Source organism: Brienomyrus brachyistius, chromosome 5, assembly GCF_023856365.1.
Source record: "Brienomyrus brachyistius isolate T26 chromosome 5, BBRACH_0.4, whole genome shotgun sequence".
NCBI lineage: Eukaryota > Metazoa > Chordata > Actinopteri > Osteoglossiformes > Mormyridae > Brienomyrus > Brienomyrus brachyistius.
Window position 1 is genome coordinate 26,858,504 of NC_064537.1, and position 19,038 is coordinate 26,877,541.

A 19,038-nucleotide genomic window follows, 5' to 3' on the forward strand; every position below is an offset into this window, starting at 1 on the left:
AGTTATCCGGTTTAGCTGTGCTAATGGTTTTCTGATGTCAGTTCCCACTGCAAATGAATCTAGAAATGAAGTGTGGACCATTTGGATCAGCAGCTCTGTTCTGTAATGTATTAATCTGTACTTGCATAAACATTTCAGAGGAAGTTGAAAATGAACATGTTAGTTTTCTTGGTACACTGCAGTGGCCTGTATGATGAAGCAGGGTTACTGGCTTATCGGGGTAACTTGTCGGATTTAAGGTACCACAGTTGAAACGGACTTCATATTCGTTCACTTACGTTTCGCCCACACTACCTTAAATCCGACAAGTTACCCCGATAAACCAGTAACCCCGCTTTGTAGTATAGACCACTGGTTCAGAGCTGTAGTTCTGAGTCAGGGTGTCTGTTCTCGTTAGTGTCTGTGAAGATGTGCGAGTGCCCTGTGACGTACTGTCCAACCCTCTGACTTAGCTTCCCTTTTCACTGTACATTCTGGAACACTGAATTCACTGGAGAGATCCTTAAAGGATGGATTCTGTTACCTCAAACTAGTCAGCAAGAGAAAAATGTGGTTATTGTATAACGACATGGTTATATTCTCTGCTTGTTCTGCAAGTTTGAAATTGTGAGTTTTAATCCATCTGTTTTCCAGCTACTTATCCAGTGAAGGGTTATGTGGGGGCCTGGAAATAATCTCAGGCAGTTTAGGCTTGAGACATGAGAACACAGTGGAAAGGATGCCAGTTCATCACAGACAACTTAACTTGGAAATCTTACTTCACTGTATGTGTTGAGGGAAGTTAAGCCACAAAGAGAGAATATCACACTCAATATCCCCATAGCAGGTTGGGATTTGAACCCTAAATGCAACACCGATATCAGCTTGTTTTCGTTTTGTCGTAGGTCAGTGTACTATTGTAGTACACTTGCATCAAAAATAATATGATGAAAAGCTTAGACTAATGGGCTAGTCTGCCTTGTATTAAATAGAAAATGGTTGGCATTTATTGAGATTTCCACGTACAGTTAGTGGTAATATATTTCTAATTAGAATGCAATTAAAGGACAAATTCGTATGACGTGGACTACACATCCCATTTACGAATAACACCCCTGATGTGCGTCAAGACGTCGTTTCCGTGGAAACGGCCAAGCTATTTGAAGCGCAAATTCGCGTAAACAAAGCAGTGAAGTCGGTTCAGCTCTTTACTACGTATTTTAAATTGCGCAGCGTGTTATTTTAATTAAAACAGACATTCGTACAGTAGCGCTTTAAATAAGTAGGAATATCGCATAAATTTAATTCCCTTATTGGATTATGGAATGGATGTCAGATTGATGGAACCAGACTTTCGGTTGAGTCATTTTCAATAGTTGGTTGAATTCTGTTATTTTTACTGAGTGCTATATGCATTTGTATTGCTTAATGCTATTTTACTGTATGGTCATATTCATTATTTATTGTGTGCCATTTGAAGTTGTACCCGTTTTACATTTGGCGTAGTTTATTGTGGTTTGTGAACCAGGCAACTTAAGCCAAAATGATTTTCTGAACAGAAAAAAATGAATTCGAGTTTACCTATCTAATATTGAAGCTTATGTTTTTTAACTGGAAAAAGTTCGTCATGTAAACATCTCTCGTTAGAGGTATGTATCTATAATTATGAGTATAGATATCGAAATGGCTGTTTAATCCATCTGGATACTAACAGTCTTCCCATCGTATTCTTTGAAGCAGATTTCTTTCACTACAGCCTAAATACAGTATGATGTGTGAGCTGGGGAAGAGTAACTGGCCGGAAGCCTAAGTGCACACAAATAAGCATATGAAATAAACGTTTTAAGTGATAATACATCTAAGTGTATAGCACGTAAACCCAAAATTCTACCCATATAAATACTGTAATATTAAGTATCGATGACTTCGAAAGCAGACAGGTGATAGACAATCTTTCGTTGCCGTTAATCCAGTATATACAGTAATAGTAAGCCAAACAGTCAGAGTTACTGTCAACAGCAGCATTATACAGACTGGTGTTCTATAAATGGAGAAATATGTATTAACGAGTGTCTTAAAATTAACAGATGAAAGTATGTAAAATACGGACTGAGCGCGCAACAATCTGAACTAACGAGGCAACATGAAAGACCTGGCAGGGGACTCCAAGGATCACCAGCTAACGGTGAGATGTTTTACAGGAGCATGCCAATGAACATTATATTACCATGCATGATTATGATGTAGGTTTGTTAATTAAGCCGTGTGATTAATGAAGTTATGATTTCTTTCCTGTTGTCACGAGATGTTACACTAATTACAATTTAGTGTCATTTCAAGAAGCAATTAATCAAAGAGATAGTATATAATTTATATTAGATGTGTAATATGCAATCTATCAGAAAGTGAGAAACAAATTTGAGTATCACTTTAATTGTGGGGGCACGAGTCACTTGTAACTCTTAATCTACCTGTTAAGTACAAATCATGAACAAATATACCAGCTGCATAAAATTCATGACCTTTAAGTTTAATTAATGATGAATGGACATGGGATGATGCAGTATGTAACCAGCTCTTAGTTTCTGGTTAATTAATCAATTAAGAGTATGCTGCTACGTCATTTGTGCCCACTCAAGAAAGCGTTACCCAAATTTGCTTTGGATATGCACAGTAAGAAGTGGCATGGAAGGGAACTATTTTGAATATTCATCGGATGGTATGAGATTCATATTGGGTGAATAACTGGAAAGTAAAATATTTTGGCACTCATGCAAGATAATTAACAGCGAGGTGAAAAGAGCATTAGATTTGTGAGTGTTCTGTTTAATGTATGTGCTGGGGGAAAGTGGTTTATGTTTGCCGTTTTCCTGCAGGTGGCCCTGCGTATTCGTCCAATGAATGAGGCTGAAATTGAGGAGGGGGCTGCCGTGATAGCCCACAAGGTGGACGACCAGGTGGGCTTAATTACAGGTTTATAATCCATCCGAATGAAGCAGGAGGGTTGATATGCAGTGATACACATACACCCTTTCAATGGTTGCTTTTCTCTGAATGCGCATTTTGAGCACAAAGGTGGTGGTCTGTCTAACTTTAGCTAGCTGCTGGATCTTTATTGGTTAAAATGATTTTATTCGGGGGGGTGGCATGGTGGTTAGCCCTGTTGCCTCACACCTCTGGGACCCGGGTTCGAGTCTCCACCTGGGTTACGTGTGTGTGGAGTTTGCATTTTCTCCCCATGTCATCGTGGGGTTTCCTCCAGGTACTCCGGTTTCCCCCCACAGTCCAAAGACATGCTGAGGCTAATTGGAGTTACCAAATTGCTTGTAGGAGTGCATGTGTGAGTGAATGGTGTGTGAGTGTGCCCTGCGATGGGCCGGCCCCCCATCCTGGGTTGCGTAACTGTGTTTACTGAATCCATAAAGCTAGTAGTTAAAAAAAAGGTAAATTCGCTAATAACTTTTTATTGTTCTTTTTATTTGCAGCTCATTTGAAAGTATAGTAGGTCAGTTCCTTAATGATATTATTCAGTAAAATACAACATACATAGTGCACAGTGAATGTATGACACAATCCTAATATTACGGATCACGCACATTGAGGTTTTTGACCTTTTTCTGTGCTTCACCTGATCTGTGCTTCTCCACAATTAGCATCTTTGTGTTCCCTGGAAGCCAACTGGTTATGCCTAAACATGGTAATGATGGCTCAGCCAAGGACTTTCTGTAAGGCGGCTGCTTTCGGTTTAGGTGGTGAAGGCAGATCTTCGTTCACTGAATGACATTTTTAAGAAGTAAAATCAAAAGTAGTCTTATGATTAAGTATTAAGCAATAAAGTACATGCACACTGTACAGGATGTGTTGAGAGACTGAGAACAATGACAGAATGTTCAGAAAAAACAGTACATTTTGTGTGTTGCAGGTAAAAGACTGATGTAGTTTAATTTAATTTTAGATGGTTGTTCTTATGGATCCCTGTGAGGACCCCGATGATGTTTTGCGTGCTCATCGTTCAAGAGAGAAAACGTACATGTTTGACGTAACTTTCGACTGTACAGCAACTCAGGTGCGTCTTCCCCTCAGACCATGCGATATGCATTTAGGTACATGGTCTACAGTACAATTCAGAAATTGCACTATTTAATATGTGATGATTTAATAAAATTACATCCAAACATGAATCGATTCTGCTCAGATTTTATTGGATGTGACTTAGCAACTTAAGTTTACTTCTGAAATACTCATTTTTTTTCAAAAGAAGTCACTGTTTTTATTGGTTTTTGGTTTATTTCTTTTTTTTGGGGGGGTGGGGGTTGAATCAATGCATGTTTTTCTCATGAATCTGTATTATCACCAGTATGCTTCTATAATATTGGATTTTACTATTATTAATTTCTAATACAGGCATTAACAATCTTGACATTCTTGAGTGTTTTTTCAATTTTATGCAATTAGAAATATGCATGTTTCTTGTCAGTATTTTACCAAGTAATTTTTCTTCTTTAGGATGATATTTATGTGGCCACCACCAAGAACTTAATTGAAGGGGTTATTTCCGGTTACAACGCCACAGTTTTTGCATATGGACCAACAGGTACACATGGATACACTGATATGTTAGGGAGGATCCGCGTTTATATTAGCATAGCATTAATATACATGTGCAGGTGGAGTATAAACTTGATGTTCCGCTTTTTGTCTCAGGTGCAGGAAAGACCTATACGATGCTGGGCCTTGACTCTGAGCCAGGAATCTATATTCGAACACTGAATGATCTTTTCAGAGTTATTGAGGAAAACAGCGAGGACATGGATTGCAGTGTCTATATGTCATATCTGGAGGTGAATATAAAATGTAACTGCTCCTCTGATATACATAGTTACATACTGTAATATTAATGCTACACACACACACACACGCGCATAAGTTGGGTGCCATGGTGGTGCAGTGGTTAGTGTCATACCTCCGGGATCAGGGTTCGAATCTCCATCATGGCTCTGTGTGTGGAGTTTGCCGGTTCACCCCCCTGTCATTAAGGGATTTCCTTCAGGCACTCTGCAGCCCACCCCGAAGTTCAAAAATATGTGGTGGGGAATTGGAGTTCCATGTGTGAATGAATGGTGTGTGATTGTGCCCAGCAATGGGTTGGCGCCCCATCCTGGGTTGTTCCCTGCCTTGTACTTGTAGGCTCCGGACCCCCCCCCCCCATTTCCCTAAATAGGACAAGTGGTTATGGAAGATGGATGGGTGATTATTATAGTCTTTACATCTAACCAAACATATCCCCTGTTATTGTCTTCGTTAGATCTACAATGAGATGATCCGTGACCTTTTGAATCCCTCATCAGGGTATCTTGATCTAAGAGAGGACTGCAAAGGGGAAATCCGTATCGCAGGCATCACAGAATTCTCTACAAGCAATGCGAGGGAGGTAAACGCTAATCCCAGAAGTTCAAAAGATGGGATGTAGGCTTGGCTGAAGAGTAACATTTCTGGCTCTAGTGCATGCAGATAGAATTGTGTTTCTGTTTCAACTTTTTTATATCTCTTCCTGCTGTAGTCACTCACTACTTTATCTTACTCTATGTTGCAATGCGGCACAGATTGCAGAACTGTATTTATTGCCTGCTGTGTTGTTATTTGCTGTTGATCTGTTACGAGCCTAGGAAATTTGTTGTACTTGGCACGCGTAATAATAAAAAACCAAATAAAAATGGTTCCTCATTTTTTTGTAAAGTGTTTGGGTGTCAGCAGACTATTATTTATTTTTTTAGATTTAGCTTTTAAGTCCTTTATCCTATTAAGATTTATGTTTTTGTATGCCTTACAATAGGGTGGCCACCTAATCCACGTCACGATAAGCTACTTCAGGTTTTATAAACTACTTTAAAACTGAAAGGCGTCTTTGCTTGGCTGAATGGTTTAGTTCTTCTCGTGCTTTGACTGGTTTGTTTCCTTGATTGGAAAAACTTATCTAGCTGTTTACATTAACATAAGTGACACATGCACGATTATAGGAGACTAGCCAATCAACACACAGCAAGAACTCAGTGCTGAAATGAAATCCAGGTCTTTTTAATTGAAATAGATTAAATGGTAGTTTGTAAACCTGTCCTAGCTCATAGTGTCCCCCTTGACATGGATTAGGAGGACACAGTACTTACAGCTGTATTGTATCAGTGTTTCTGGGCTGTAACTAGGCAACAGTGATAAATTAGTGAATTTATATCTGATTCAGAAAGTGTCAAGAAGAGGGAACTTTGACTTGGTTTGCCAAGTGGCTGAAGTTGGGAGGAGCAGCACTTCTTTGGGTCGGAATGTGACATCTCATGTTTTGAAGCCTTCATGGAAAGAGTGGCTGTCAATCAATCCACGTTGGCTAAGTGTTGCGTTCCGTGACAGATAATGCAGCTGCTCACCAAGGGAAATAAACAAAGGACCCAGGAGCCCACCGCTGCCAACAAGACGTCGTCTCGCTCTCATGCCATCCTGCAGGTGACAGTGAAGCAGAAGAGCAGGCTGAAGGGAACCAGCCAGGAGGTGCGGGTGGGCAAGCTGTTCATGGTGGACCTAGCAGGAACTGAGAGAGCTTCGCAGGTAGGCTGCTTGTCGGATTAGCTATTTTTCCCACTACATGTTAAATCTTCACCAAAATACATGGTGTCTCATTGGTTCTGTTATTAACTAAGCAGTAGAGATAAGCAGGGAGAGAGCCAAGGGCGGCTCTGGGGTCAGACGATGTCCGAGTCCAGAAATTGTCATGCATCATGACACGCTAAAAGGGATTGTGAAAATGACCATAAAAAGAGAATCAGGGCTTTACCAAAAGTACTTGGGGCTTAAGCCTGGTAAGCCCACCCCTAGTGCCGCCCATCGACAGAGCCACTCACAAAGGAAATAAGCAGTGTGGAAATTAACATAAGTCAAAATGTTTTATACCATGTGGTGCATTTATTCTTCTAAATAAGAACAAGCAATAGTTTTTTATTGCGCTGATAAAATTCCGTGGAACCTCAGTGACAAATTGCATTGAGAGTGTAGGTGCCCTGTCTTTATTTTATTCACAGCTTCTCCATTTTTTTCGTAGACCCAGAACAAGGGAAAGCGGATGAAGGAGGGAGCTCACATTAATCGCTCCCTGCTGGCCTTGGCAAATTGTATTAACGCACTGAGTGACAAGGCTGGACGGGGCCCCCAGTTTGTCAATTACAGGGACAGTAAACTCACCCGTTTGCTAAAGGTAAGATCCGTAAGAAGATCAGCACCCGGACCGTCCATGTGAGAACGCGAGTGTGTCACCCAGATTCTCTCTTATCTGAACCTTCAGCCTGTCAAGAGGATTCAACGTGTCATTCTCGCCTTGAGTAACACATAAAGGGTGTCAGCATAAAGTGTGAATGTGTCAGATTGCCCCCAATAATTATCCAGCTTGGTTTGAAAGAGCTTTTATGAGTGGGTCTTTTCATGGGCTATTTATTTCCACTTTTTTAGTTTCTTGATTTGTTTTGTCAGGTGCTTTCCTTCCTTTTCATTTCTTTCACCCCAGGATGCTTTGGGTGGGAACAGTAGGACAGTGATGATCACTCACATAAGTCCGGCCAGTACTAACTTTGAGGAATCCAGAAATACTCTCATGTATGCAGACAAGGCCAAGAACATTAAAACTAAAGTAAGAATCTGACAGCAACGTATTATTGTTTTGTAATTATAAAAAAAAAACAAACAGCTACGTATGGGAAATGATTGGGCGGATAATTACAAATAAAAACCAATAGGATCTTCCTGTAGCCATGATGACCGTTTTAATGTCTTGTAGAACACTGGAAAGCCAGTGATACTTAGCAAGTTCCAATTCTGTTATTCAGAGGGGATGTTATTCATTTCAAAGATGTTCCTCTGGGCTGAAACTTTAATGTGTCCACAGTCACAGCCACCGGCAGACAAAAATATATGTATATTGTAGTGACATCCATTGTCTTTCATTTTTTTAGGATGAATTGTAACAATAGATACATTAATACATTAATTCAGCATTAACATTGTATGAAGCTAGAGATTTATTTTTTTATGTTAAATGAATGGTTATGGAAGTCTATGTTGCTGGCTTTTAAAATACATATTTCTTGCATTCAGTGTTATTAATAACATTTTCTTTTTTTTTTGCCAAGGTGAAACGCAACCTGCTAAATGTGTCCTACCATATAGCGCAGTACACCGGCATCATTGCAGAGCTTCGCAAAGAGATTGAGAGATTACAAGCCAAGATAGAAGAACAGGACCAGGAGCAGCTGAGGAAAGGAGACAAAGCTGACATACGTGATGTACAAGGTACTCACTTACATACCTCAGGACATCACAGTTTGGTCCTCGGGGACCCATGGACAGTCCACTTTTTTGCTCGGGAGCTGGGAGGTAGCAAAAATGTGCACTTTCTGGCAGATAGCTGTGAGGGAGCAAAAATGTGGACCATCTGTGGGTCCCCAAGGGCCTGATTGGGAAACACTGAGATATAGGTTTGATATCTGGCTCCAGCCTGACTGTGGACTTTGCATGGTCTGTCCTTGTTGCCTTGGGGTTTCTTCCGGGTTTTCCCCCTGGAGTCCAAAAACATGCTGAGGTTAGTTGGAGTTTCCAAATTGCCTCTAGGTGTGCCTGTGTGAATGAATGGTGTGTGAGTGTGCCTGTGTGAATGAATGGTGTGTGAGTGTGCCCTGTGGTGGTTTGGTGCCTTATCTTGGGTTATTCCCTGTGTTGCTCCCGTAGCTTCTGAGATGCCCACGACTCCGTGTAGGACAAGTACATACAGAAAACGTCTGGATCCTGGATCTGGATTTTCGCAGGGCCTATGTTTATTCACTAGGCCCTAGCTTTTCTTGGGTGGGTTCCTTACTGGTGACTGAGAGTTGGCTGTGGGTATCGTTTGCAGCAGAAGTGCAGCAGCACTCGGCCCAGTACAGCCAGAGGGAGATGGGTCGGCTCCGTGAGCAACTGCTCTGCGCTTTCCGGGAGCAGATGGAGATACGTCGCAGTCTGATGGAGCTAGAGAACTGCAATATGGAGCTCCACATTGACACCTCCAGGCACCTGGCCACCATCTCAGAGTGAGACTCCTCTACATTTAGTATAGTGGATGTTTTTAGGCACTGGTCACTTTCCTCTGACCTCATTTTCCTCTGACCTCTGTCCCTATCAAGGTGTTTTCAGCCACAGAAATTTCCCTGACTGAATGTCTCATGTTTATCACACCATGCTCTATAAACTCTAGCCACTGTCTTGCATGAAAATGAACCTGAATGTAACTGATCCTCTTGGCCCTGCGTTCTGTGTGTTAACAAGCAGGTATACTAATAAACCACCCTCTGAATTTATATTTTTTAAGTTGGGTGTTTTTGTAACACTCTTTTTCCATTAACTGTTGAGACGGTTGGATGTTTGTCGCATTGGCTCAGGGCTTATTTTAGTTACCACATTTGTAATGATGCAAGGATTTACAGTAAACAGTTGCACATCATGAAGAGGTTTACAGTGTCCCACATGCTGCTATACTGAGACAGGCCCTAGTATGTACTGTATTGTACCAAGATCTCCTGCAGTCAAAGAAAAAGATTTTTAAATGATATTTATGTTCATGAAGATTTATCATGCCTGTCGAAAAATGTCAGCTTAGCCATTTCAAAACCTCTCCTAAAATCACCCAGTATTTGCAGCAACCATCTAATACACCCATGTACTTTTGGACTTGACCACTCGTATACCATGTGTGGCTGATCAATACCTTATTGGATAACTAATTAAGTTAATTAACTGAGCTGGTAGTGAGAATGAACAAATAACTGGAATGGCTGAGGTGCCCCTGATGAGAGGTTTAGGAAATGAAGCAGCATTCATCTAGTCATCTAACAAGATATCAGCAACTCTTTAGAGAAGATACCAAATTCCTGACAGCTTTTAGTATGTTACTGTTAATTTGCATATGTTCTAATGCTAAATTGTGTGTGTTTTTTTCTGTGGAAATATACGCTTACTACCCCGATAAATAGCTTTAAACACTTCCTTTAGATTTTGCATAGTACTGGGTATTTCCCTGCTCCCTGGTGACCATGTGATCCCTCTTACTCTCTGGTGACACTCACTTCTCGCTGTGGAAGCTGGGAAAGGGAGAAGGCAAGGTGTGCTAAGAAATGGAGGGAGGAGGGGCGCAGTGAGAAGATAGACAGAGACAAGGAGGAGGGGGAGCAGGACAGCGAGGCTGAGGAGATGGACTCGGCCGAGCCCCAGGATGTCACACTGGCTCGGGAAGAGATCGGCACGCTCCTCAAGGAACAGAGGAGAACCATGGCCCTAAAGGTATCACTGAGTAAACTGCGGCTCACTGACGTCTGCTTGGTTTTTATTTATCCTATTATTTATGGGTGGTGTGTAGATCTGCAAGTTAGGGATCTTTGCCCATGTCCAGAAAGTCATTGGTTTAAATCCCTTGGCTGGCAAAGTAATTATAATACAGTTTAGCCCTTGACCAAGACTCCAACTGCTTCAGAGGCGCTAGATGGTAGCTGACCCTGTGCTTTTACCCCAAATGTTGCTCTCACCTCTATATATGTGTGAACCTGCATCTCTCATGGGTTGGATGGACGGGAGAGATGAATGAAGTATGACTGGTCTGTTAATGTAGTGTCTTTGCCTGGTAATCTTTAGTCAGATCTGGAGGAGAAACTGGCAAGCATGAATATCAAGTCATCGAAGATGGAGGAGCTGCTGCCCAGTCGGATCAGCAACGGGGAGCAGCGGGAGATCCTGGCGCTGCTGTGTCGTGTGCACGAGCTGGAGGTGGAGAACACAGAGATCCAGTCAGCAGTGCTGTGCAAGGAGAACGTCCTGCGCACCAAGGACTTCATGATCCAGCGCTATGAGCAGCACCGCTCACTGTGTGATGAGATTATCCAGCGGCAGAAAAGCCTCATCGAAGGTGCCAGACTGTTTGCTGTTTGCTTATAGGCAGCCTTGTGGTTCAATTAATGGCACCATTGCCTCTCACATCCCGGGTCTGGAGTTGAGTCTCACCTATACTCTGTGTATGTGTGAGGTTTGTATGTTCTTCTTGAGACTTGAGGGTTTTTTCTCACAAGACCCTGGCCAAGATAAGCAGTTATACGATGGATGGTGTTCGCTTTTAGAACTGAGACTATTACCCAGCTCCATTTGCTTTGAGTCAGAGGTTTCTGAAGGGCCTTCCTCATTAGTACTGATGCTAATGCAGTAGCTTTCTTGAAATCCACATTTCTTTGGTATCCAATAAATACCAATTTTTCTATGTCTTTTTCCAGAACATTCTATTCCAGTACCCCTGGAGCTTGAGCAGCTGTACATGGTGTATTACAGTGAGTTGGATGGAAGCATCGACAAAATCCTTGGTCTCCATAACATCGCATCGAGCACGATGCAGGTAAGACTTTTTGGTTTCATTCCCTCATGGTTCTTACATCACGTCTGACAGTATAAGTACAGTAAGCTAATCATGGAGCGTGGCAGTTCACTAATCAGGATGTTATGTCAATGCTTAGAGTCTTAACACATCACTATTTCCGCCTTCCATTTGAACAAGGAAGCTGGAATTTTCGAGATTGTAGTTGGAAATTTCAATTGGGACGTCCCCTGAAGTCATAATTCCTATTCACAAAGTTGGAGGAACCTCTAGAATCCCAACTTAAGAACTGCGTCCTTTATCAACAGAAGTGAAATCTGTAGTTATATACTGTATAGCACTTATATTTTATTTTTATATATTAAATCGATCATTCACAGAGCACTGTCCAGCATCTATCTGTTTTTTCTATGTGCAAAATATTGCATAATGCATTGTTATCAACTGGTTTTGCTAGCAATGGATAATGATGAACCTGGCTATAACTGATATTGCTAAATGTATTTCCGACTTGTTGTACTGGAATGCGATTAACTTGCGTATGATGTAATTCCCAGCGCCGAACTCCAAGGTGAATGGAACGCAGCGTAATTATCAGGCACACAGAAAGTCAGTGAGCTTACTGTCAATGTGCACATATCTTAATGACTGGAGGCAGTGAATAGGTTTCACATGATGCATGCATGAATGCTGACCACACAGTCACTTTTTTTATCTTTAGAACGGATCAATATTAGATATAGCAAAACAGCTGAAGCTGGGAGATTTGATTCCTGAACTGGAATCAAACGATGACCGTAGCCCTAGGTCAGCCACTGAAGAGGATAAAAGGTCTAATTTTCCACAGAATTATGATCCACTTCCTCCATCTGAACTGGATAATGAAAGGTAAATAGAAAAATACTTACTGGCAAGTTTTCTTCAGCCATGACGCTGTAGATCAATGGTTCTCAATCTTTTTTTGCGCCGTGACCCAATTTTTACCACACCGGCTCAGTCGCTACCCCATATCAGGTATAGGTTTAAATTAAGGGTATGATCAAGCAGGCAGTGCTTTTACTCCAATCAATGTTTTACTCCAATCAATGCCTATCACACAAATCTGATTGGATGTGAATTTTAAATTAAGCGTCTGTGGTTTGGCTTCTTGGATTGGTTGGAATTTGGGTCACAACCCCATAGGTTGGGAATCACTGCTGTATATAAAAACCAACATATAAAAATTCTGACATACATTAACAAGTTAATACATTTACTGACACAAAAGTGTGAATCACTCGGATATGTGCATTTATCTTAATACTGTTTTTTCATCTTAGTGAAAACAGCAAAGTGTTTAAATCCACTTTGAAGTCCCATCAAATGAAGAGTGGTCACATCTTCTCCACTCCCCTTTCATTAAATCAGGTAATGCTACAGTAGAAGGAATTACTGTATTGCTGTTTCTGCAAATGTGCACTCATTCTACACCTGGGCCTTCTGCAGGTCGGTGCTGAAAAGATGAAGGAGATCTCGTCTGACACCAAGAGCATTTCCGTCATCGCAGCTAAGCGGCGGACACGCATGAACACCGTGACAGCGACCAGCGGCCTCTCCAGGGCCAAGGAGAGGAGCCTGATGTCAGTGCAGTCCTTGGAGGAAGCGGACGAGTCGGACGGGGCCGTCTCAGAGCCCCAAGGGACCCCACTAACCACCGCCGTCAGGCCGGCCGTCAGCAACGACAGCTTGGCCATATACACTCCGATTGAGCTGGATCCCAAGAGGAGATCCCGGAGGCTGCAGGGAAGCTCTCGTTCCAGCTCCAAAAAGGAGCCACACCGGGGGGACCGGAGGAACATCTCCATCGAGAGGCGCGCACGCAAGAAGCGCTCCAAATCTTTCGAGGCCACTGCTAAATGGGTGAGCTTCTGGCAGCAAGTTTGACGTATGATGATGATACTCTATTGATCCCTAGGTGGGAGCAAGTTTGTTAGCGAAGGGCTGCCACCTGTAGTTTAAGGGCCTTGCTCAAGGGCCCACAGACATGTGGCTATTCTGCCGAGGCCACGCTCACACTGGCGACCTACCGATCACAGACACAGAGGCTTAGCCCACTGCGCCTTTGGCCTGCCTGGAGAGGAAGGAGGATTACTGAGGGCCCTCACACGTACGAGTTAAAAATGGAGTAGAGATTATAGCGGAAGTTGTTCGTATTTATGCCAGTAGAACTAAATTTCAAATAATCAAATTTCTAATTACAGATTATCGACCCCAGAAGTGATGTTCTGTAGCAGAGACATGGCGCAGCATAGGAAGGGGGGGGTTGGTTTTCCGTTAGTCCGTGTGGTGATTCTTCACTACAGAAGACTGAAGGCCTGTAACTGCAGTGAAGCTGCAGATGATTGTCGTTTCTTTTTTTTTTCTAAGGCAGTGACAGATCTTTCCGGAATGCCGGTCTGTCACTCGTCTGCTCAGCCCCAGCTTTCCCTTCCCTTCGTTTCACCCCCGCAGAAACCCAAGATCATTGCTTCCAGGAATCCAGTCCTTGAAAGCATCTCAGACAACAGACTTGTACTGCACTCAGAAAATGCAAACAGGTTCTTGCGAATGCATGTGGAAAATCCCTCACCACCACCCCCACCAACAAAGGTTAAATATCCCATCTCTCATTACACAGGTACGGTGCCTTTCGGAACCAACAAGCCTAAAGCGGAAATAGAAAGGAAAGCAGAAACAATAAAGTTATGGGGGAAATTGTTTGCCTGGTATGTAAATAACTGTAATTAACAGAAAATAAATTAGCTTTACATGTAATATTTTACTCGACGGGGCACAAATACTTAGTAATAACAAAGTTACTACTTAAGTTATAAACAAATCATGAACAAATATAGTTGTTACTAGAGAGAAAAGATGTGTCACAATTCATTAATGTGGAACAAACGTGAGATCAGTATCTCACTTGTGTTTTTCATTATTTGTTCATTCAATAGTTCACGAAGGTTTACAGAATTAACAGATATCGTAGCAAAAATTGCAACTGCTTGAGATAAAACGTGTCATGATTCATTAATGATGAATTAACATGAGATCAGTATATAACTAAAATTTAGTTTGTGGTTAATTAATACATAAGTAATAGTATAATACTATATTATTCGTGCCCTGTCAAGTAAAGTTTACTGGCTTCTTGATGTTAAAAGCTCTAAGATCTGAGCCCTATCTCCAGGAATGACATTATGATGTGAAAAATTAAAGCTGGTCAAGGAAGGGAGATGCAATCAGAGAGATTATCCATCATATAAGACGTGGCTAATATCTGCGTTATGAGGGCAGAAAAACAGCTAGATCATGCTGTAAAGAGTATGTTTATTTTTTGCCTTGACTTCAGTGCATCCTATAAAAGTGTGTAAAATGTTCACATTGTAACGCAAGTTGCTGTATGTGTGGGTCATGTGCTGCGTGAGACTTACCGAGGAGGTCGTTTCCAGGTGAAAGCCACCTCCAAAAGCTGGAGATGAGAAGCACCCCTCCCAGCACCATACACCAGTACAACGCCGATGGCAGAAGAGGGCAGACCGTGCACAAGCGTGTCAGAGGTCTGACCACTCAGCCACAGTGCCCTGCATATGGGTTTTAAGGACTTGCTTAGATCATAGTGCAGTGTCCGACCGCCATGATGCAGGGACATCACAAGACATTTATGAAAGTGAATGAGAACATACTGTTTCATTAGTGTACATTTATTTGGGGGGGATGCTAAAGCTGCCCTAAAATGGCTCTAGTTTCACCCCTGCTATGATGTGCCTCTGTTTACTGTCCAGGCCCGTCGGAACCATCAAGCACGAACCAGCTTCTTCTGCAGCCTGGAAACTACAAACGGACGCCCATCTTCAACGTTAGACACAAGGGCACGGCGCTCAGAAGTGACAACCGCTACAAGAAGGGGACATACTGAGGAAAGGGAGCGCTTACACACTGCTGTCCTTCATATGTGCAGAGACTGCTGGGTCATCTCTAACACAGTGTGTGTATGTAAGCAATGCTGCAAAAAGTTAGCTTTCAGACTCACTGACCACTTCATCACTTTAAACCAGTGTTCCCCAATCCAATCCTTCAGGTCCCACAGACAGTCCATGTTTTTGCTACTGGGAGCTGGGAGGGAGCAAAAATGTGGACCGGCTGTGGGTCCCTAAGGATTGGATTGGGAACCACTGCTTTAAACACATTTCCCATAATCTCATCTTTTGATATACTTCTTATGCAGTGCATGTTGTGTAATGATTATATCTTTCCTACTCCTATATTTTTGTGGAAAATGTGTTCCGTATATATTGGAACTGTTTAATATATTTGAGTGAAAGATATTTGTTGAAGGGCGGTGCAGTGGTTAGCACTCATATCTCTGGGACCCGGGTTCGAGTCTCCGCCTGGGTTACATGTGTGTGGAGTTTGCATGTTCTCCCCATGTCGTCGTGGGGTTTCCTCCGGGTACTCCGGTTTCCCCCCACAGTCCAAAAACATGCTGAGGCTAATTGGAGTTGCTAAATTGTCCGTAGGTGTGAATGTGTGCGTGAATGGTGTGTGAGTGTGCCCTGCGATGGGCTGGACCCCCCATTCTGGGTTGTTCCCTGCGTCGTGCCCATTGCTTCCGGGATAGGCTCCGGACCCCCACGACCCAGTAGGATAAGCAGTTTGAAAAATGGATGGATGGATGGATGGATGGATGGATGGATATTTGTTGATCCATGCCTGTTACGTATATGAATTATATAGGAAAAGCCCAAACAGGTACGGTGCTGTAGCACCAAACCCCATATGGTTTGTAAAATTGCATTCATTCTTTTGTTAAAGAACAGATATGTAGCACAGAGACCAAGTGAGATTTTCAATGTCTCTTTCAGTGTAATTAAAATGCCCTGTGTTTATACTCCAAACATTCAAAGGTGTTTTTTAATCCACCTTGTTTGTGCTTTCAGTGGGTTGAGTGAGCCTTTCGTTTACCCTTTTCTAATGTTGATTGAAGCCACCTATTAAATTTACAATCATTTCATAGTTATGTCCCTTTTCATTAGGACTCACCTCTGTCAGAAGTACCTGTATGTCTTAAATTGTGATTTCGAGGTACCATTACTCATTCATTTTATGAAGTGGTGTCCAGTCATTTCTACGTATCCAGTTAGAGATAACAAAGCCTAGTTTGCAAACCATAGGGCAAGACATGGCGCACAGTCGATGACACACAGTGGATTATATGCCACCAGCACACCCTAACATCAGGAAAGTGGCATGTTCAGAGGCAGGCCAGGCAGAAGAATGAAGCACATCTGATGGGATGCCCAGATAGGGCATGATGGGATACGTAGATGGAGCATGATGGGATGCCCAGATAGGGCATGATTGGATACGTAGATGGAGCATGATGGGATGCCCAGATAGGGCATGATGGGATACGCAGTTGGAGCATGATGGGATGCCCAGATGGAGCATGGTGGGATACCCAGATAGTGTAGGTGTCTGATTTAAGCCAAAGAAAGGAAACTGCAGCAGCTGATCACAGAAATAAGAACAAGGGATTACTCAGTTTAAAAAGCTCCGAAAATATACCTGTATGTACATACTGTCATTTAATTTAAATAACCCATATTATGACCCACAGTGCTCTCATAACATTGAATTATCAAACTGCGGTAGTTCTCTTGCCTTTTTCCAACTCGATTTTTACTTAGTGTAAAAATGCATGGTGCTGTTTGAGTTATCTGGTACATGCTTACATAAGGCTAATTACTCAGATGTTCATAACCAGTGGGTTATGAAGGTCTGTGTTAAGTGCAAAATATATCTGCTTATTTGTGCATTGAAGTTTAAATGGAATCTCACCGACAGTTAAATACACAGTATCTACCACTAGGTGGAAGCAATGTATTGTGTGATACAAATCACTTAGCATCAGTATTTTAGCTTCCTGTCATGCCAATACAGCCGTTAACTCGACTGTTAATCATTGAAGAGGAAGGAGATTGAGAAGTGAATCTATAAGGTTTCTTAATTAGCAATGTCATATAATAGCTTATTCTCACGGATTACTGGTTACCCTAACAGGTGTGGAAACTACAGTGATCTACCTGCAGCAGCAGATGCCCATTGTCCTGGTACTTAGATTCTAATGGTGTCAAAAGAGCATTTTTCACATCCATGCACAGCAATGCATTATAGGTATGTTGGCATAGCTGATAAGAAACGTAGGCAGCTGAAGGACCCAGGGATAGACTACAGGCGACGGCTCGCTGAATTTGTTATGGCGCAGGAGCTGAGCAGCTCCGGCTTGGGGAAAGGTCAGGGCGGTTTATAAAAAAGCCTTTCTCAGGATTCGCTCTGACGGGCCTGTCACAGACCCTCCACTTTTTTGAAGCGGCAAAATTGCGATTCACGCAATTCAAGCCGGTGGCATTGGTGAGGAAGTGCATCAGGAGGCAAGTTAATAAAGATGCCATGCTGACAGTCTGTGGCATGAAAGATGATTGAGTGAAGTGAAGATCTGCAGATACCAAGTGGTGTATAAAACATGCATGGCGGTTACACTTTTCACTTGTACGTGGAAGAAATTATAATTGTTCACCATTAATCATTAAAGGATGCAGCTCACAGAGATGCCATCCCATAATACATCAGGGATGGCGACATACAAGCAGCAGATAATAACATTTCTGTTCTAGATACATATAGCTGTTTACTGCTCTGTAGTTTTACCCCTCAATAAAAATATATTTCAATAAATGCCTTCTTCAAATATAAACTTTATTTTATTCATTATTTAGATGTATTTGTCTTGTTTATTATTATGTTTAATTAATGATGTTTATATTACAATTCATTTTGCCATACAGACGTGTTTGACATGCTTACATGTATTGCAAGGCCTGTATAGCAATCCCATGTGTCAGATATTGCTTATTTGATAGATAACAGCAAATAATGTTTTCTTGTATTGGTAGTAATGTTTTATTTAATCAGTCCTTATTGCCCACATTTGTTAGTTCAGCCACAACTTAAGGCATTGAACAAGGTCTTACAGAGAAACAGACACACTGATGTTGAGGTGAAAATCACATAAGCAATTTTGCCTCATTTTTTTCCACTGTGTCCATTGAAAAATGGAACAATTTTATAGTAGATTTTCGAACCTTGTGAATGATTTGCAGCATTGTCAGTTTGGTGTTTCTGCAATTTGATGTCATTAATAAACAGAGGATTTACTAAGTCCATCCACCTTCCACCTGCTTATACTGCGTTGGATCGCAGGGGCAATGACTATATTAACAGTAAAATCTACATATTTTTTATATTTACAACATTAAACATAATGGTTGACCCCATGTTCAACCTATGGAAATTCTCAAAGTATAAAAACATGAATTGATGATATTTCTGGGTATATCTGAGGCATTTTTGAGACCGTGAAAGGTCCTATTTCACAAAATTACAAAAGCACTGGTGTGTTTTAAGTACCTGCCTACAGCATTGGTCAATCGATTAGATATCCAGCTCTGCGCATTTGAACGTACCTTAATCGGCTACTCTACCTGGTAGCTGAAGTTCAGATGGATGAATGATAAATAAAACCATCATTTTTTTCTCATTTAAAAAAACAATTTGTT

At 41.8% G+C, this 19,038-nt stretch overlaps 1 protein-coding gene across 7 annotated transcripts; it reads left to right on the top strand.

The window, feature by feature from the left end:
• The first annotated feature begins 43 nt into the window (after positions 1 to 43).
• Positions 44 to 18,673, top strand: si:dkey-26i13.8 (kinesin-like protein KIF19). 7 transcript variants are annotated; one of them, XM_049014341.1, is made up of 22 exons: positions 44 to 1,336; positions 1,601 to 1,628; positions 2,067 to 2,164; positions 2,856 to 2,936; positions 3,935 to 4,045; positions 4,486 to 4,573; positions 4,684 to 4,820; positions 5,285 to 5,410; positions 6,382 to 6,576; positions 7,067 to 7,219; positions 7,526 to 7,648; positions 8,148 to 8,307; positions 8,906 to 9,080; positions 10,128 to 10,326; positions 10,675 to 10,945; positions 11,304 to 11,422; positions 12,123 to 12,289; positions 12,721 to 12,808; positions 12,887 to 13,300; positions 13,892 to 14,057; positions 14,872 to 14,979; positions 15,205 to 18,673. In XM_049014341.1, exons 3-22 carry the CDS (start codon positions 2,123 to 2,125, stop codon positions 15,336 to 15,338), a joined length of 3,057 nt encoding a protein of 1,018 aa, XP_048870298.1. In that variant the 5' UTR covers positions 44 to 1,336; positions 1,601 to 1,628; positions 2,067 to 2,122; the 3' UTR covers positions 15,339 to 18,673. The 7 variants fall into 7 exon arrangements, with proteins under 7 accessions (XP_048870298.1, XP_048870299.1, XP_048870300.1 ...); XM_049014342.1 differs by having other exon boundaries at positions 44 to 1,628; positions 8,909 to 9,080; XM_049014343.1 differs by having other exon boundaries at positions 44 to 1,628; positions 6,475 to 6,576.
• The last annotated feature ends 365 nt before the right edge of the window (positions 18,674 to 19,038 follow it).

Excerpts from the sequence above, each read along its gene's own strand:
- si:dkey-26i13.8 (XM_049014341.1), top strand. The coding sequence starts at position 2,123 with ATGAAAGACCTGGCAGGGGACTCCAAGGATCACCAGCTAACG. Across the intron at positions 2,937-3,934 it reads CCCACAAGGTGGACGACCAG|ATGGTTGTTCTTATGGATCC; the intron begins GTGGGCTTAATT and ends ATTTAATTTTAG. Across the intron at positions 5,411-6,381 it reads CTACAAGCAATGCGAGGGAG|ATAATGCAGCTGCTCACCAA; the intron begins GTAAACGCTAAT and ends GTTCCGTGACAG.